At 35.5% G+C, this 18,552-nt stretch overlaps 2 protein-coding genes across 4 annotated transcripts in view; one reads left to right on the plus strand and one right to left on the minus strand.

The window, feature by feature from the left end:
- Ror (tyrosine-protein kinase transmembrane receptor Ror) overlaps nt 1–18,552 on the plus strand; it is a 273,457-nt gene that overhangs the window by 67,861 nt on the left and 187,044 nt on the right. The gene's annotated exons all lie outside the window — the stretch shown is intronic.
- Nucleotides 1–18,552, minus strand: part of LOC105154912 (uncharacterized) — a 37,300-nt gene that overhangs the window by 16,689 nt on the left and 2,059 nt on the right. Inside the window, exons 2-5 of one of the 3 annotated variants that reach the window (XM_087414167.1) lie at nt 12,885–12,977; nt 7,962–8,254; nt 7,374–7,495; nt 5,118–7,319 (exon numbers count right to left, since the gene is read on the minus strand). In XM_087414167.1, the coding sequence (XP_087270293.1) occupies nt 5,118–5,295 (178 nt within the window). In that variant the 5' untranslated portion in view covers nt 5,296–7,319; nt 7,374–7,495; nt 7,962–8,254; nt 12,885–12,977. Of the gene's footprint in view, nt 1–12; nt 1,457–5,117; nt 7,496–7,961; nt 8,255–12,884; nt 12,978–18,552 lie in introns of those variants that run through there. The other 2 variants (XM_087414165.1, XM_011070708.2) reach the window with 2 other exon arrangements.

Genomic DNA, 18,552 nt, shown 5'->3' on the forward strand with positions numbered 1-18,552 from the left:
GCGAGTTCGTACCAGAATTCCGCGACGAAGAGAACGAGCTCTCTATTCCATAGTTTCCATCGCGTCTCGTTGGCCTACTCGTGTCTCTTCTCTGCATCATGTCCACATCCCGCTCCTTCCATTTCTGTGGAGCGCGCCACGGAGCTTCACTCATGTGATAACCTTAACGAGGGGAACTGACCCCCGATTTCGCGGTCCACCGTGACCTCGTCAGATCAACAGCGAATTCGCATTACCTACGAATGCGTACCGTCTCTCTAATGCAGTCATGCGCGTTCGATTGATGGGGGTCATTTCATCGATCGAGTCATTAAATAATCCATCAGCGTTTCACCAACAAATAGCCGTTGCTGGCTAATGTCTGAACGTTTGAACGTCATCCCTCATGAGTTTATTCCAGGAAAGACTTACGAATGGAAACAGTCGCTTCTCAAAGTAGCTGGTCCTTATTTTCATGACTGTCCTGTCAGTTAATTACATCGACATCGTGTAACAACATTTATTGCTCTTTTCTTCTTCATCAGATCGAGTGCTTTTCATGACAACGTGCTTGCTACGTGAACAGCTGTGATGTTCCGGACTATGCGAATGATGTTTTGTTTTTCGATGTCGTTTGAAGAAATGGCAGTAAATTGATGATATTATACTTGAGATAATTAAGATTATTTTTAACTTTAATTGTATATGTATATCTATTTAATAAAATTTAATAAAATTTTAATAAAGAACTTTCGCGATTTCAATTATTAATTTTAAGGAGGATATCTGCAAATGTCGGTTTAATATAGAATACCACTACTGACAGTCGCAATGAAGCTCTTCGCCAAATTGGTCAGTCATACTTTTTATTAGCACGACCAAAATTTGTACATTTTTTCCTCAAATTTTTTTTACTCCTCCTGATATTTCTTCGCGCGAATTTGCCGCGCACTTCGTTTGAGTTTTGTAAATTTCTGATCACAGTTCATTCTCTTTTTCGACGTCTTTCTCTTTCTTGTTACGTAACATCGAGATGCGCTTCTCTGCCAGATGTGCGTCTCGGCGTGGCGACGTCGCGACGCCAAGGCCCGACATCGACATGTTACATTCGAGGTCCCGAACAATAACGAACATGTTAACAACACCGAATTGATTTCGGCCTGGTATCACTTCCGGAATCGTATCCCGCGAGTTTGACAGCTTCCGCAGGCCGTGAAAAGCGTGCCGGCCGTTTAGAGTCACCGGGTAAAACTAGTCGACGCGTGGCTACATCACTGTGGCAGTCTTTATCCCTACCGCGAGTTACCTCTTCTTCGTCCGCTTCTTCATCGAGCGTCACGAAACCACCGCCTCAGGTCTCTCTCTATCTCTCTCTCGCCCTCGCGACTATTTAAATCTTTTGTACTCCCTCGTGGTCCCACGATGTCAGGACTGTATCGCCGCGCCAGAGCAACGATACATTTTTTTCTCAAAATACGGAATTCTTGATCGATAAAAGAAATAATTTGAATAAAAATATTATTAACAAAGTATTATTTTGTAATTGCAAAATGTTTAAGTGATAAATTTTGTTGTTTTTATTGGCATGTTTTATATGGAAATATATAAAGCATGATTTTATACTATCAAAGACTTAGGATTATTTTTTACCTATAAATTCTGTCAAAATAGAGTATGTAGAAATTGATAAAAGATGTTATTAATTATTAACGAAAGAAATTTGTAATATTTTTATCAAATTTTTAGATATAATAATTTCTATTTCATCTAATAATATTAGGCGATGCTCGAGTATTCCGGCACTGATCATTATGTCTTTTGATGTTATTTTAGAAACGTCGTCGGGGGAACGATCTTATAAATTTTGCTATTTTATTATTCGCCTTGACCGCGATGTTGTGTAAAAGCTATAGTTCTGACCGAAAAAAAGATCTCTTTTCCTGACAAGTCCGTATATTATTTAAGTTTATACGTTCTCATTCATTGTAAAGCTGCACTATATATATATATAGATGTTAAAATATGATGTCGTTTAATCTATACGGATGTCAAACACAGATTCTTTTAGCGATTATATTTTCGAATGTATTTTCGTCCATTTTCTTTGACAATTTATTTTTTCCCCGATTAATATCATTTGTCATGAAAAGTGACACTGTCAGTTCTTATGTTTAATATCATCAGTTTTGAAATCCGACAGTGGCGCGATATTTTTGATATTGAAGAAATTCGGTGTCGGTGCAAACCTGGCCGATGATAAATTGTTCATTAGACTGGCGCCATTTCTTCACGCGGCGATATAATCTATCAAGAGGTTGAAAAAGGACTCAAAATAATCTCCAAGCTTGACGTAGGTAGTGTCTGGTTTTCTCACTGAGCGAGCATGAGACGGAAGTAGAAAAGAAAGGGTCTACAAGTAACCGGTAGATTGATCCTAGAACGACTCACTTTGAACCCTCTCGGCGTGCTGTCAGTTTTTCTAATCATGAAGGATTTTCTTCGCACGCTACTTGAATGCACCATGATAATCCGGCTGCATAATATGTCAGAAGGAACAAAAAAGCTCGTGAGACGCTATCTTCGACGAGAGTATTAGGCATACTTTTTGTATTTATATATACTGGGTGATCCTAAAGTATTCCTAATTTTCAATTTTCTAATTATAAAAACTTAATTATATAATATATAAAATTCGTAGTTAGCTTTTGGCTTTAAATAAATAATAAAATTTTTAAAACTGTTTAAACGTATTTTTTAAATATATGTAATATAGTATATCATAAATACTTGCAATTTTATTGCTATTTTAATTAAAAAATTATTAATGAATAATTATTTATATGAAAATAATAGCTGAGAAAAGCTATAAAATTATTTGATTATTATTTGATAGTCTTAAATATATCGAAATTTATGCGCCATTGCCCAAAATACATTTGTAGTTATCATGCTTATTTATTTATGGCTTGACTCAAACGTTTATTCTCGCGTTTATTAATACTTGAAGCAGTTCAAAATATTCAAATCACTGATTGCTCCATCGATGGAAGATTAAAGTCGAGATCGGTTTGACGTCTCAACGATATTAGGATAAGAAGTTAGCGTTTAGCCTTTTGGAATCTGTACAGCGTCGACATCTGGATCCTGAGTTCTAAGAGAACAAACCGCCATCCCGGAATATTTGCCAAAACAAAGCTTTTCTTGGCTCCGCGGGTAAATAAATTTCAAGAAAATTATGTAGACGCGCGATTCATTTGCCGTCATTCAAGCTTTTTGTATTAATAACGTACTCACTTGCGATATCGGCACATCCGTTCAATTTCATTCCTGAAGTTTAATTAAAACATAATACCTGACAAAAGATATATGATTACATATACATATACCCACCATTTTGTTATTCAAGCATCGTCGAAGAAATGTGATTAATTAAGCAGTCGATTTCAATGACAGCCTCTTGCGAGCTTTTCCGTATTAGAATCCTCAATAATTTAATAATTGGCGTTTCACTTTTAAACGATTCAGTCCTTTTTTCTTAACTATTATTTGACTTGTAATTTTTAATTTCCACAGCTTATAAATTTACTGATTAACTTAATCAGCCACGTGGATTCGTCGTTGTTCACATTCTGTTACAAGAAATCACTGGTAAAGTTCTCCTCTTTCTCTTGATTTCATCAACTTCACTATTTTTTTTTGTCGTAGATTAAATTGATGTCATGCGATGAAAATGAACGTTTCTTTAGAAATTGGAACGCGAATGCGTTTTGCGTCATCTCGGGCGCATTTAGCAACTGAGTCAAGTCTGCTGGATCGTGACCGCCGGTACTAGAAATTGTACTACTCGCTTACCCGACTGGACAAATTCAGCGTGTGCAGGCCAGGCCTCGAAAATAGTTCGCAGTAAGTTCGTACGGCGACTTCAATCTGATGTATGCACGTGTCTATTTGTAGATGACCGCGGCGCGATGCAGTTTACCAGATCTACCACAGTCGCGTAATAAAATTCCCCGTGGTTATCACGTACGAAATATATATTTGACCTTTTGTTTGGTATCATTCGTAATGACGAATTCATAATTAAAGCGATGGTAGCGAGATTCGCGAGATTAATGGTATTCATTTATATATAAAACGTCCTCCAATTTCAGAGAGCACAATTGCGCCAAACGAGTTTATTAAAACATCTGTTAGTAAAGCACAAAAATACTCAAATAATTAATTCCATAGTGTATTTGTCAGGGGAGGAAAAGAGAGAGAAAGAGAGAAAGTAATAATTTGTATGAAAGAGTGGTTTAATTAAATTTCTGATGACATATTTTCTGATTTAGGATTATTTAACTTTTTTGTTGCAATGAATATATCGTAACAAAACATCTTGTATATGATCAAGATATTAGCTTCTTTCTTATCGCGATATTTGTTAACTTTAATAGAATAACAAAAGTTTGAAACTCTCTTGCTTTTCCATAACATATCAAAAATTCCTTTAGCACGGTAGTTAAATTAATCCTTGATTGCTTTGGCGCAGTCATACCCTAGAGGATCAAATATTTAACATTATTAGTTGGTCTGGCCTGCCACTAACGCGTAATGGAAGTCCCTGCGAAATTAATTTGGCCCCCGAGTGTGAATCGTCTATAACGGCAAATTAATAATTCAGACAGTAGCGTTCAGAGTAACTGCGTTAATAAAATTCGCTTGAAACATTCTGGACGAGAGGGGAAAAAAATGAAACGGTGTAAGTAATAAATAAGCTGAATAAAGTAACAGCGTTATACTAACAAGATGCAAAAAATTCAAATAATAGTCTCATTTATCTAACTTTATATTTCATAACAGAATTTCCAGTCACTAAATTCAACATACATATTTTTTCATCGAAAGAGACAAGAGAAAAGTTGGAAATAATTTTTTTTATCTCTTCGTATATTGAATCATTGAAAATCGTTTTTCTCCCGCTTGTCCATCGCGAACGTTTTATTAACTGAGATCAAGTCGATCAAATCGACGGAAAAGAAAAGTAATCGCGACATTGTCCTTTCGAAACGACACAGTCGCGATTACCTTCACCTTCGATTCATCGACAAATCCGCGTGAGCTGCCGCGCGTTTCCCCTTGAATCCCTCTCCTTTTACCTTGCTCCACCTCGGCATTGATGTGAATGGTCCTCAGTCTGAGCTCCTCGTTCTCGTAAATCATCCCCCTCGAGGACTTCCGGTCGAGTTTTCTATTTGGCTTGACGCTGACGTCCCGCCGCCTGGTTCTCAGCATCCCTACACCACCGACACCACCCACCCCCGTTCCCGCCATCATCTTGTTCCTTTTGCGCCACTTATCTTCTTTCTTGTTCGCGAACGGTGTTACGTGGTGTATCACAAAGAGCGGATCGCGACGAGTGACCGATTGTCCGCAATGATCGGCTGTGCCATGCGCGCGGCCTCTTGAGAGGAGAACACCACGCGACTCTCCCTTGTTCCCTCCCTGCTCTCGAGAAACTTTCGCAAGATATACTCTTGTTCCTCGTAACTATTTGATCCTCCGTTTGATCTTCGACGTTACTCGAAGAAAGTTCCGAGCGTAAAGATTTCACGTCTGTCGAACTTGGCAAGTGCAGCTATGATTTAACCACTCGACGTTCTTTTTATCGTGTAGGTAATGTCCGATGGTTCGTTTTAAAGTGTTTATCTTTATTCTTTATATGTATCATACCATAAAACATCTCACTTCGAAGCGTTCGCAATTTCTGTAGTTTGCTTATTCCATGGTGGATCTTACACCTAATCACTTTCTGTCATTTAATGAATTTTTGTATTAATATTTGTATAGTAATCCGCAAAATTATATTATCTAAAGTTTTTTATATTATATTATAAGATTTGATACTGAATTCTCTTTTCCGCTGGATCTTATTTTCACTGAAAAATTACTTTTAACCATTTAGCAAATATCTTATATTAGTCTTATATTAACTCATACAATAACGGGCAATTAGTTTTTATGTTTTATATATATATATTTATATAATTTATCTTATAATAACTCCGCACTATAACGATTAAAGGTGCGCACTCGCGCCGATACGCTGGATCTCGAGAGCAACGCGGTACGAAGCCACTTCCTCCGTTTAAAGCCGAACGTATGTTCCTCGAATAATCGCACAATCACTTCGTCGGCGAAGAGTCTGCCTGCGTCGACCCCGGAAACGAATCCGGGAAGTGAGATGTAATTGATGCCGGAGAGACTGAACAGACACTTTACTTGCCGAGTCACTCCTTATTGTGAAGACTATACATGCTGGTTTGTAGTACTGCAAAGTTTGTACACACTGACTCGTGATATCATGTAGTCTATACAGACCTAATATCGCCACGCTGTTGCATCGTGAAACCAAGGTTAAAAGCCATTGAGTTGCTAAGGAGTGATCCGTCTAAAATTTCCTATATGCTTCATGAATGCTATAACGCGTTGTAGTATCCTGCGGATTATGTATCTTGGTCCATAACGAGGACAGAGTTGAGAGCTATCGTTGTTGGCGAGTAACGTAATCTATCCGTGATCTCCGTTGTATTGATACTCATCCTTGTATTAACTTAGCGCAAATCCTCTACCGCCGGTACTAATTGGTTAATTCCTCCTGGGATTACGTACATCCTCTCGGATCATCACGGAGACGATGGACGGCCGGTTTGCTTCGTGGATCTATTCTCGATCCACGTGGTCATGGTGAATCGTTTAGACAGAGTTACAGTATCCGGTAGTATCGGTCGTTGCATCGTCCTAGCGGCCAGCAGAATTTGCATCGGGCACTCATTTCTCACGCAGTATTCCTCGCACGTAATTTGCGTCCCCATTACTCAGCGTTTATCAGCGTGCTCAGGCGACCACCTCTCGTACTTTTAAGCGCCGTTTTTGTGTTTTTTTTTATTTTTCCTTCTTTCTCTTTCTCGTTCTTTCTACCCCTTTCTTTTAATTTGTTTTGCGCGTCCACGAGGCACACGCGAGAGAATTTATCTCGTCGCTTGGGCAGATTTTCTGCAATCTTTGGCCGGTTGCGGCAGTCATCGGTCGACTACACGCGCCGTTATGAATGTAGAGATTTTCGCCTTTAGGAAATCGCCAACGATTATTCACAAGGGACTTAGAGTTGCAGCTTGAACTTCTAGTTTCTATCGCAGTATCTAGTCTCTTTCCTATCCGGTGGGACGCGTCCGTGTACTCGCGCAAAAATTGCTCTCGTGAGAACGATGAACAGTTGCGATATGTATGCCTCGCAGTTGTTGTGAAGCGATTATCTATGATGATACGTAATGTCTCCGTTGCGTGAAGATTCGTTGGTCCTTGAAAAATGCGTGAAAGTTTGAAGGAAAATGACGAAACGGTTGCTGAGCTACCTTTAGATCGAAATATGTAATTTCGATGATTAGTTGACTTCGTAAATTTCGTTTTTTTTTATGAATTCTGTATTCTTTGACCTGGTTGTTGAAGTTTCTGATTTGTTCCTATTATCGATGATCTGAAAAGAATATATATATATACATATATTAGAAATATCACACATATAACAGTCATACAATTAAAAAATATATAGTATATAAAAAAAATTATTTTTATAATTACAGTCTTATAATATTTTGAAATACTAAAGGGAATATTGAACATTTTAGGAAATAGTGAAGAAAAAATCTCATTGCTTAGAATTAGATTAGATTTGTTCAATAAAAATGTATTTAGAATAATTATATCTCATTGTATTCAAAGCTTATAATTTGGCTTATATCAATTTTACTGGCTGCAAAAATAGAATATTGCTTTTATATCAAATTAATGAAAATCCATTTTATCCAAAAAATGGATTGATATTATTGTGAAAGAACTGTCGTGAATAAAGGTTTTATTTGCTGAGATTTTGGTCGAGAAAGAAATCATGAAGGATACTTGAGTGAAGGAAGTTTTGCAGGATATTGTACGTGATTTAAAACCTTCTCGACAGCTTCGCTTAGAGGATTGCTTCTTGTATCGTAGAACGCGGAGTATCCGATACGCGTGTTCGAGTAAATGCGCGGAATGGCAAAACATTCCGCTCTTATGTGTAGGAGAGAGCGAGTATCCGCTTTGAAAGACACTTTTTTTCGCGATGTTGCTCTCTCAGCGTTTCCCCTGTTTCTCTCTCATTCTTGCTCGTTCTTCTTACGACATTCAAAGTCTAAAGAATGGCATCAAAGAGGATGATGTAGTAAAGCAAGTGTATCCTCGATCCTGTTGTTGCCTTATTCTGAAAAGACACAAAGAGAAAGCAAGAAGGAGAGAAAAGTATGAAGAAAAGTTTATTATATTTTAAGGAAAATGGACTTGAATATATAGAAAGTTTTACTGTTGAAATTAAGAATAAAATTAAACAATTTCATAAAAAGAAGAATTAAAATTAAAATCAATAAATTAAAAGCTATAACAATATGTTGAAATATAAAATGTATATTTTATAGCGAGAGATGTACTATTCTAAATCTATTTAGAAGTTAAAGTTTTAATATTTAAAGTTGTATAAAAATGAAAATAGAATCTGTGTCATGCAGATCGAAACATCGCGAATATATTGTACTAAAAATATGGAATATGAGATAAGATGATAAAAAAAAAGAGAAAAATTTTTTTCTTTAATTCAATCAAAAGAGTTGTTGGTTCCACGTGAAAACGATAGACACATATTTGTTTTTTTCCTTCGAGTCACAAATCCCAGATTCAATCTGAAGTTAATTCTATATATCTTTTTTTTTGAAATTATAATTCATATTTTTTATTCTTAAACACAGCTGTATAGAAATTATAATTGTACTTTACGCAGAATACTGTATCAGATAAATTTCGAAGGATTTGCAAACTATTAAAAAATTATGAAAAACTTAAGAGAAAATATGGGATTGAATTTAGGTCTTGTACTTTGAAAGCTCAAATAAAAGTCCATTTTACTTTTACGCGGACCGTGACATTTCATTTGATATAGAGCATGAGCATATAATAGACAAAATGTCGGACGACTGTTGTGTTATTTATGAAAGTGTAAAGTCTTAATGTATGTAATGGCACATACAATTTTAATTGCTTTCCATAAATGACACAAGAATTGGCCAATGCTTTGTCTATTATGTGCTCTTAAAAAGATTTTGAAATAAAGTTCAGACACCGATAGAATCACCGTTTTATCAATTTACATATGTACGATTTATGAATTTTAAATATATTACTACATCAATATTGCATGCATACATACACACGAAATTTTGTGCGTTTTTCTTTCATAAAAAGTTTTTCTTTCTAAAGCTTTTAGACTCATTTCAGCACAGTATTGTTCTTTCTTGTGATCCCTTCTTGTGATCCACGGAGTTAAACTTGTTTCATACATACAAAGTATAAAACTTTTATGTAAAGCGAACGTTGTTACGAGCCAGAAATTAATACAAAAATTGTAATTTTCTAAGTTTTTTCCTTTTTTATATCAAATCATTTGATATGTGCGCCTTATTGTATATTTATATTTAGATTTTGAAAAAAATTTATAATTCTGTGTAATAACAAAAAGATTTCCTGCTAGAAATATATCGATTTTGATTGGTAAAACAGACGATTTTAAGATTTTCTTGATGAATTTTTAAAAGTTTTTCTTAATTAAATCAAATTCATTCGCCTTGATTAGTCAGAAGATTCCTGATTTGAATCTTGGCTGAGGTAATGTTTTTTTCAGTAAGTTTTTTTTTATAGTGTTTTTAGATACTAGTATACAGCAAATCGATTAGTTTAATTTGCGATATCATTTTACCTTCAATTTCGTGATTGTATTTCAAGTCCGACAGTAATCGCGTTCGCAGATTTTTTTATAACTAAAAGATTTCAAATTTATATAGAAATATTAGATATCAATATCTAGCCTCGTATTTTTTTTCTTATTTGATCCTTTTTTCATTTAGTTAGCTTTTTGCTCTCCATTGCTGTATAAATAACGATCTCCTCGTGTTTGCATTAGGAACTTGTAATTATCTCTGGGCTACCTCACGCGATAATTAGAAAAAGAGCGAAAACTTTACGCTTCGTCATACGTCTGCGGACTTTCTTAACGAAGTTGATCCTTTAATTAACGTCGAAAGAAAATGATAAAAAGGTAAAATGACAAAGACGAAACTTTTCTCTCGTTCATGATATCATATTGAAAAGGTAAAATTATGCGAAAACGTATAAATACATGAAGATCACGAAATCAAAGTAGTAAAAACAGAGTTTTTGAGAGATAAGGCGCTATTGATGTGTGTTTAGAGCATATATCCGATTTGAACACATTCCAAATAACAGATGAGCATGATTCATGGCTCATGTCTAATACGAAAATTAACGTTGTATTCGTCGACGGAAATTACTTGCGAAACGAATTATATATCAAGGATTCTATATAAAGAAAATTTATTTCTGTAGTTTTTATTTAAAATTCCTCAAAAATGATTGAGATTCTCATCATATTTGTACTTTTATAACAATTTGAAATATCGATAATTTAATTTTAATGCAAATTATTTTAAGATATCTTAATATCAAATATTTTAATGAATTAAAGAAAGGATATTTAAAAATTTTATATGCTACTATAATTATTCATTCCTGTTGATAAATTATTATTGTTATTCATTTGACAGAATTGAATTGATTTTGTCTAATCTATTGAAAATTTAGTCAGACTAAATTTATTCAGAGTTAATTTTATTGTCCGTCACAGATCAGTTCTGCTTAATTAAATTTATTTTATTTATCATTAATTTTACTTGTACGAGTTATTAATGAATTTCTCAGGGGGCACAGCGTCAGATGATACAGCTATTTATAAACAAATGCGTCGCGTGCAAATCACCGACGTAGCTTTTGCAAAATAAAATGCTTATGTGTGAAACGTGTGTTCACTTATGTGTGTGACGTATGTTGTTTGTGGGTTCAATTTAACAAGATAGGACGCGAGAGGTCTTTGATACGAAACACACACCGACGATGTAGGAGAGCCCAGAAGTTACGCCGTGCAACAATTACGCTCTTTTAAGCATGACGACGAGACAGAATGGCGGGGGTGATGTATCTCCTTTGTGAACATGAACTTTAACAGTACGAAAGTTTTCATGCTGCCGGGCAAAAACTTAGGGCTCGTTAAGAGGCGCGCATTTGCATGACATTTATCACAACTCCTGTGCGAGGACCTTTAAGATACGTGCCAGCGCGACCGGATAAAGCCGGAAGGATTAATGAGGACATCTTTCTCCCATCCTCTCTGTTGTCACGCTCGCACTTCGCACGGTGTTAAGACGAAATATATATTCGTCTTAAGTACTTTAATGTCATCTCTTCGGCAATGCTATCCTCTTAATGTTTTTACAGAAGAACAGATGTCGTCAAATATACGTCAAATATATCTTAATTGTGCAACTATCTTTTAATCTTGCTTGAAAATAGGATTTGAATGTTGAATTTTAATGAAAAAAAGCTGCGACAATTCGTAATATTTTAATAAAATATTTCTGATATTTTATTACCTGATATTTATATTTGATAATATTATATATTGTAAATATGTATGAAATATTAGTGAAAACATAAAGATACAAGCTGAATGTAATATTCATATTATTATTTTATTGTTCGAACAATTTCTCTCACCTCTATTTGCGATCAGAATAGATTTTGATCTTACTCATGCTTTTTTCAGAAGTGCTATATTTTACCTATTGGCCACCTGGTGGCCGTGTAATTTTAACGATTTCCGGTCGACGGATATGCGTTTAGCTGCTATTACGCGCATATCAATATACCGATATAATCCTCGATGTAAACCAGACATGGATTTCGACATGCAATCTGATGGTTAATACCAAATAATCACAACCGCGATTTTCAATGTATAAGCTAGATAGTTAAATTGCAATTTTAATATGCGGAATATACATTGAAAAAAAAAGAGTTTAGTAGCTTTTAAATGTTGAGTAAAACAAATTCATTTAAATGTTTGATTAATATAAACGAAAATAATTTTACTTTTTAAATATTAATAATTACTATCAAATATAATAATATAACCAACCATTTGGTAATAACTACTAAATATTTATATAGAAAAATAACATTATTTTATATTAACTGAACATTTGGTTGAAATTTATTTCATTCAACATTTGGTAGCTATTACCAGGCACTTTTTTTTAGTATAGCTACACGCTGCTGTACTGTAATTTAATTTTATATATCTTAATTATGATATGTTATGTTACATGTCTTGTGATTCTATTATAAATATGTTAAGTACTAAAAAATATTTTCTTTTTACATGAAATATAAAGAAAGTTTTTTTTTTACTGTTTATCTATTTTTTTAAGTGTAAAGCTTTCTAAATTAAAAAAATTAATTAAAATACAAATAAAATTCGTTATATATTTTGAAAATTTGTGCATTATCTAACATAGGATTTTGACTTTTTGTATCCAACTCACGCAATGGTGACGTTGCGTGCAAAGCCAGTCCGGCGTTCTCTCGCAAGCGTATCTGTGTGGCGTGAAGCGTAAACGATGTAGCGGCCGTGACGCCTCGTGCGAAAATCGAATTTGCACCGTGAAGTGCGAGATCGGGACGTTATCGGCCAGCCGGCGTGTGCACAATTTTAACAATTTCCGGACGGGTTACTTTCGGCGTAACGCGGCGTTTCGCTCGAAGGTCGACGCGAGTCAGACCTCCCGCAATTCAAAACCTGGATTCGAATGATCGGCCGCGTTGGAATGGAATCGATGACGGGGCGTGTTATTATTAAGCGAAGCGAGTTGCTGTTCGTGGAATGATTTGTGCTGTCGACATCTTTTCATGTTAAAGGGAATCTCCTCACTTACGTTTACATCGTCGTACTGTTGAAATGGAGCTAGAAACCTCCGTTTTGTTTGTCCTCCGCATAATGGGCATACGTAAGCGTGCACTGCTATTTCCTAGAAGAAAATTAAGATATTAGAATTTGTCGATATGATGAATTTGTTTATAAATCTTTTAATATTGAAAGAAATATTTGTTTGATATTTATTAAATTTGGAAATAGTTAACGAAATAGCTATTATAATATTAATGAAGAATTTACATACAACGTAACTAATTCGGTATATTTATGAAAATTTAAATTACTGTCTTTGTGAATATCAAAATTATTCAAATTAACTCGACATTTTCAAAAAAATTGAAATTAATATTTTATTTGTTATTTAATAGTAATTTTAACTGAAATGTAATTTAAAGATTAATTACGCAAAAGTAGTATTATTATATTTGTAACACTGATAAAGATATACGATTAATTGATGAACTTATTAAACATTATTCTAACTCTAATAAGTTTAGCTTAAACAAAGATTCAGTCTGTATCAGTTAAAGAGCATACCAATTGAAGGAGATAGCGATTAACTCGGGAACACTCTGTAGAACATGTCAATGGTGTTGATGACATACAGTCGAGGCAACGACGGGCCCATGGATTACATGCGCGACACGTGTCGCCGACGCATTTACCGGCGTGACGTTAACACGTGCATCGTCGCGGCTTCTCGTTGCGGCGCGTCTCGCAATGCGTAAGTGCCGCGCGGAAATGCGTGTACACTGTGGTTTCGAATGCACGTTGCGAATGATTTACACGCGTTCGCGGATAGCATGCACCGGATGCAAGTTGCTAGCACAGATGCGACATGAAGATTTAATTTTCAGATCGTGATCGTTAACCGGATCGTTTCCTCGGCGTTCGATTCAACAATTTTAATTATTATTCGTCAAGTTCCATTGGTATTTTTTTTCTTTTCACTGCAAAATTCTGCTCGAGGGCGAACCCCGATATATCCGTCATCGATGAAAAACATGTCGGACGTAACGAAGAGGATGGTCCCGACGTGGGTGCCGCGCGCCATTCTCGGGCTTTTTATTCAAAACGAGTCGTGTCCAATTAAGCGAGATGCCTTGTATACGCTTCATTTATTCATAATGCGACATGTTTCATCGATATTTCGCTTCTGGCTAAAAATGGGAATATATCAAGTTTTAGATGAGAACCCATGTTTGCTTTCAATAACATATCTTGTCTCTACATATTCAGCTCAGGAAAAACAAAGCTATAATATAATTATTTTTAAAATCTACGTAATGAACAAAAATTACGTAATGAACGACATAAAGAAAAAAGATGATAAAGCTTACATAAAATGTGAACAAAATATTAAAATTAGCAATTATTTAAAAAAAAAATGTTTTTATTGATTTTTTTACAATTACGGAAAAATTTATTTCAAAATTGTCTTCTGAAAAACTAATTGTGATTCGTTTATAACTCTCATATTATTTAGTTATTTACTTAATTTTTTTTCAAAGTAAATATTTTTTCAGCTAGCCTTTATAATGGAATTAATGCATGATTCTGCAACAAGTTACCCATACATAAATTATGCAGATGTCTTACTTTTCACCGCAGGATATTAACGAATGAATATAAAACGCGCACAGTAAAAGAAGTCACATGGGACACGGTCAGGTTATCCTCTTGCCCTCTTTGGGAGGCAGGAATGTCTAATAATAGTAATAAAATGAAGCCGAGATGTACTTAGATGCCTCACGAGGAATGCTAACGAGATGGTCTCCATTTGCAATTCCCGTATACTTTAGGAAACGTTGGGAATACAATACAAGCCAAGTTTCGCCGCGCGCGCAGAAGTCACTCTGCCAAGGCAATCCGGATTCGCAACGAGGCCACGGAGGCGGCTAATTGAATTCAATCGAAAATGCTTGCCTAATTGCAGCGTCAAGCTTTCGTAAGCCTCGTCTTCGGAAGTTCGCTGTTCCTTCCTCTCGTGACCCATCCTTCCTTTCTCGCGTTCGGCCTCCCTCGATTTGCCTTCCATCTTGGAAGTGGGACTAAACTTTCAAGTTTATAGAACTGAATCTTAAGCGGCCGACCCTCCAATTTAAACTTGGGTTGCGATGCTATCGTTTTGCCCTTGAAAGCGGGTTACCTCCACTGGCGCGAGGACACAACCGTGGATCCCTCTTGGATCGTACGTCTTCGCGGAAGCTCATGAATCATTCGATGTGACGACCGCGTATGACGTGCTCTCTCCGACATACACTGAAGTCCTTTTACGTATTTACGGTAGTATCACAGATTTGACATCATTCAAGACTCGTTGTAAAATATTTGACAGATTTTTTTCAAGAATTACGAATCGACTTTCTTTTAATATAAAAATCATTATTCATCACTTTTATCACTTTCTTGAGTTCTTTGCCCCAGATACAATACCTGTCAAACTTTTTTTCTTGTCCATTTATATTTCTTTTTCATTTCGAAGTAGAGATATCTTCTTAATTTATCTTGCTTGAAAATATTTGATATTTATACAGTTTTAATCATTTGTCTTCTACGATAACAGTAAGTATTGAAACAGTAGCAAATATATCACACAACACAGTATTCCAATTTCTCATCGAAAAGTAATCACTCAAACTTTTGTATTTTTCTTCTGCTAGAAAATCGTTTATAATCCGGGTCAAATATTTCTATTAAGCTTAATTCATTTTTAATTACTTCTCACGGTCGCGACGTAAGCGAAAGTGTGCAAAAATAAGCCGCTCGTGAAACGACCAGCACCAGACAGCCTTCGCTGCTCTATGCGACTTGCTCCGACTGATTTTTCGAATATGTCCGACCTGTCAACGGCCTGATGGAACGGGGAAAGACTCCAAGAAAAACGCACGATCGCTAAGTTAGAAATGAATCATCAGTCGGTTCGTAAGGCTACCGTTGACGATTAATTTTTCCGCTCGTTATTACGGTCGACGGCCGACAGATTGGTTGGCGTGAAGGAAAAAAGCTTTTACGCCGCATTTTTGTATTCAGGGCGAACGATCGCTTCGGATCGGCATGGGATTGCAGCGATGAAAATTTAATCGTCAGAGAGAAAGAGAGAGAGAGAGAGAGAGAGAGAGAGAGAGAGAGAGAGAGAAAGATAGAAGGTTTCCACGTGCTTTCACAGCAATTTGGAATTTCGTGTAGGCCCGTTATTCTTTGCGACAGAAATAACTCAGGGCACCCATATGAACGTAGTCTGACAGCGCAGTGTGTAAACACCTCGTAGTCCAACCAATCGGTCGAACCACTGGGAACAGATACTTCAAAAACCAGATACATCTTCACAAGGCAAGAAAAGTTAGTAGATTTAATATTCTGTGTTAAACATCTTAGCAATTGAGCTACGAATTGAATTGCCGAAAGAAGTAAAATATAAATTTCAGTGACAATATAGCTTTAATTTAGGCCATTTATTCTCAATCGATTGTAATTCAGTCGTCGCGAAGCTATCTTAAAATATCAATGTAAAAAAAGTCTGTCTTAAATTGATTTAAAAGTTTATTATGAAAGTTAAAACTTGGGAAATTGTTGTATAATATTGTTATGTTCTATAATATTATATCGCAGTCGTTGAAGTTTTGTGGAGCAAAGATTTTCTTTAGCGATTTAAAACTTTTCAAGTTTAGTGTACCTTTCGAAAGAGTTCTATTCACGATCGTTCGACTAAGTTTTCAAGGAAGCTCGCGTTTTTATGCTGCACACGCTGCACGCGCTGCTTTTACGTGTCGCAAAATAAATTTCCTTGTCGCATTCCCGCATTTACTATCGCGTTTATTGTTTGCGGTCGCGCATAGCAGCTTCAGAAACGGTTTACGAAGTGCGGATTTACGAATGTCGGTTCCTACGAATCCTCTGTGACGCTCGGACGACGATCATAAGGAGATTTTATCGTTACGACATTGTATCTCCGTACATAACATGAAACGTTGTATCTTAGCTTGTCGTCGTTTATTTCTCGTCCGAGAAATCTCGAGCGTAACTACTTAAATGTCTACATCAGTTGTCTGACTTATAATGGCAACAGCTTTTCGTACGCAGAAAAACATTCTCTTTTCAGATCTTCAAGTCATTTAAAAACTTCTTTATCGTTATCTATATATTATAGAGTGATTCAGAATTATTTTTATATTTGAAAATGTTTCCTTCCTATATTTTTAAGTACAGTACAATTTTAAATTTAATTTTTTAATCTTGTTTAAAATTAAAATTAATTTAAATTTAATTTTTGTCATTACATAAAAATATATGAGTGAAATACCGCACGCGCGATTTCTGTATAAATATAAGATAGAAAATTTTCAAATTGTTAATTTATTATTTTTAAAGACGTAAATATCAATGAAAAGGAGTATCGGAAAGTCGTTTTATCGTTGTTGCGAAGATTCGCTGCGACGTTGCGAAGATTGCGTTTCAGAATATCGTCTACATTTCTACCACTAGGTGCGATTGTTCTGCAATCTTCGTTCTGCAATCAAAGACTAACGGGAAGAAAAATGAAAGGATTAAGTGAAGCACGAAACGAACGTCGACCACATTACGGCGAAACTCGATTTTGTGACGAGGAGAAAAAAAGATTCTAATTGTACTCAACTCAGTCGTTGCAGCATATAGCGCAATAAAAGGGTCGGCAATAAAAGGCAGCGAGGCAGCTAACGGTGAAGAGGTATTTTTACGGGAGACGTGCTGTTACTGTCCCGGTTTTCTCGAGCAAATGTCTCAATGTCCACCTCCACGCAGGGCGGCAGTTGATAAATGCACGCGCAATTTGACGCGGTTCGCGAGTCCTTTCCTTTACGGTACCTATCTTTATTCCATGTTCGTATTCACACACAGTTTGCAATATACACTCCTCGTGTGTTTCCTCCCGTGAGATTTAGATTTTACGCTCTGAACTTCTCTTTCGAAAAAAACAACATCAAGAATGAGAGCGAATGTTGACTTGAATGTGAAAATATTTAGAAAATAATAAGATGAAGGAGAAAATTTGATTTTCATAAATTAAGAGCGTGGTAAATGATAAACTTGGTAATATTACGAGATTGTAATATTTGCTTTTATGATGCATTATTCTGCTACGTTATTTAAAGTATTATCGCAGGGAGGAAAATTACTCCCCAGCGACAATTCCCGAATAAACTGCGTTCGCGATAGGCAGATGGTAATCCCGAACAGAACAAAAGAAAAACCGCGTCCGCACTCCAACAACCAAAGCCTCCATTGCGCCGGCAATGTAAACATCTGATATATATAGCGGCGAGAGAAAACGGCGAAAAGTTTTAGCGAGTGCTTCTGACAATCTTTAAACGATTGATAGAATGTATGTGTCAGAAAAAATTGTTTAAGAAAATAATAAAGTAATTAATTAATTTTTGTTGCAATTTTTAATTTTTTTTATTGAAAATTTGTTTTTTTTTTAAGAAAGTAATAAATAATGAATTAGTTTTTGTTGTAACTTTTTAATTTTTTACTTACGGTATTTATAATTTTCTTTTAGTTTTTACAAATAAGTATTACTATATTAAGGTCCTCTTTTGGATTGATATAGTTTAATATGCTTGTGACGTTTTTAATGAAGTTGTGAAATAACCGCTTTTGCGGTTGTAACTTTCTACCATAGAAAACCA

Source organism: Acromyrmex echinatior, chromosome 1, assembly GCF_024713525.1.
Source record: "Acromyrmex echinatior isolate Ae372 chromosome 1, ASM2471352v2, whole genome shotgun sequence".
NCBI classification, from domain to species: domain Eukaryota; kingdom Metazoa; phylum Arthropoda; class Insecta; order Hymenoptera; family Formicidae; genus Acromyrmex; species Acromyrmex echinatior.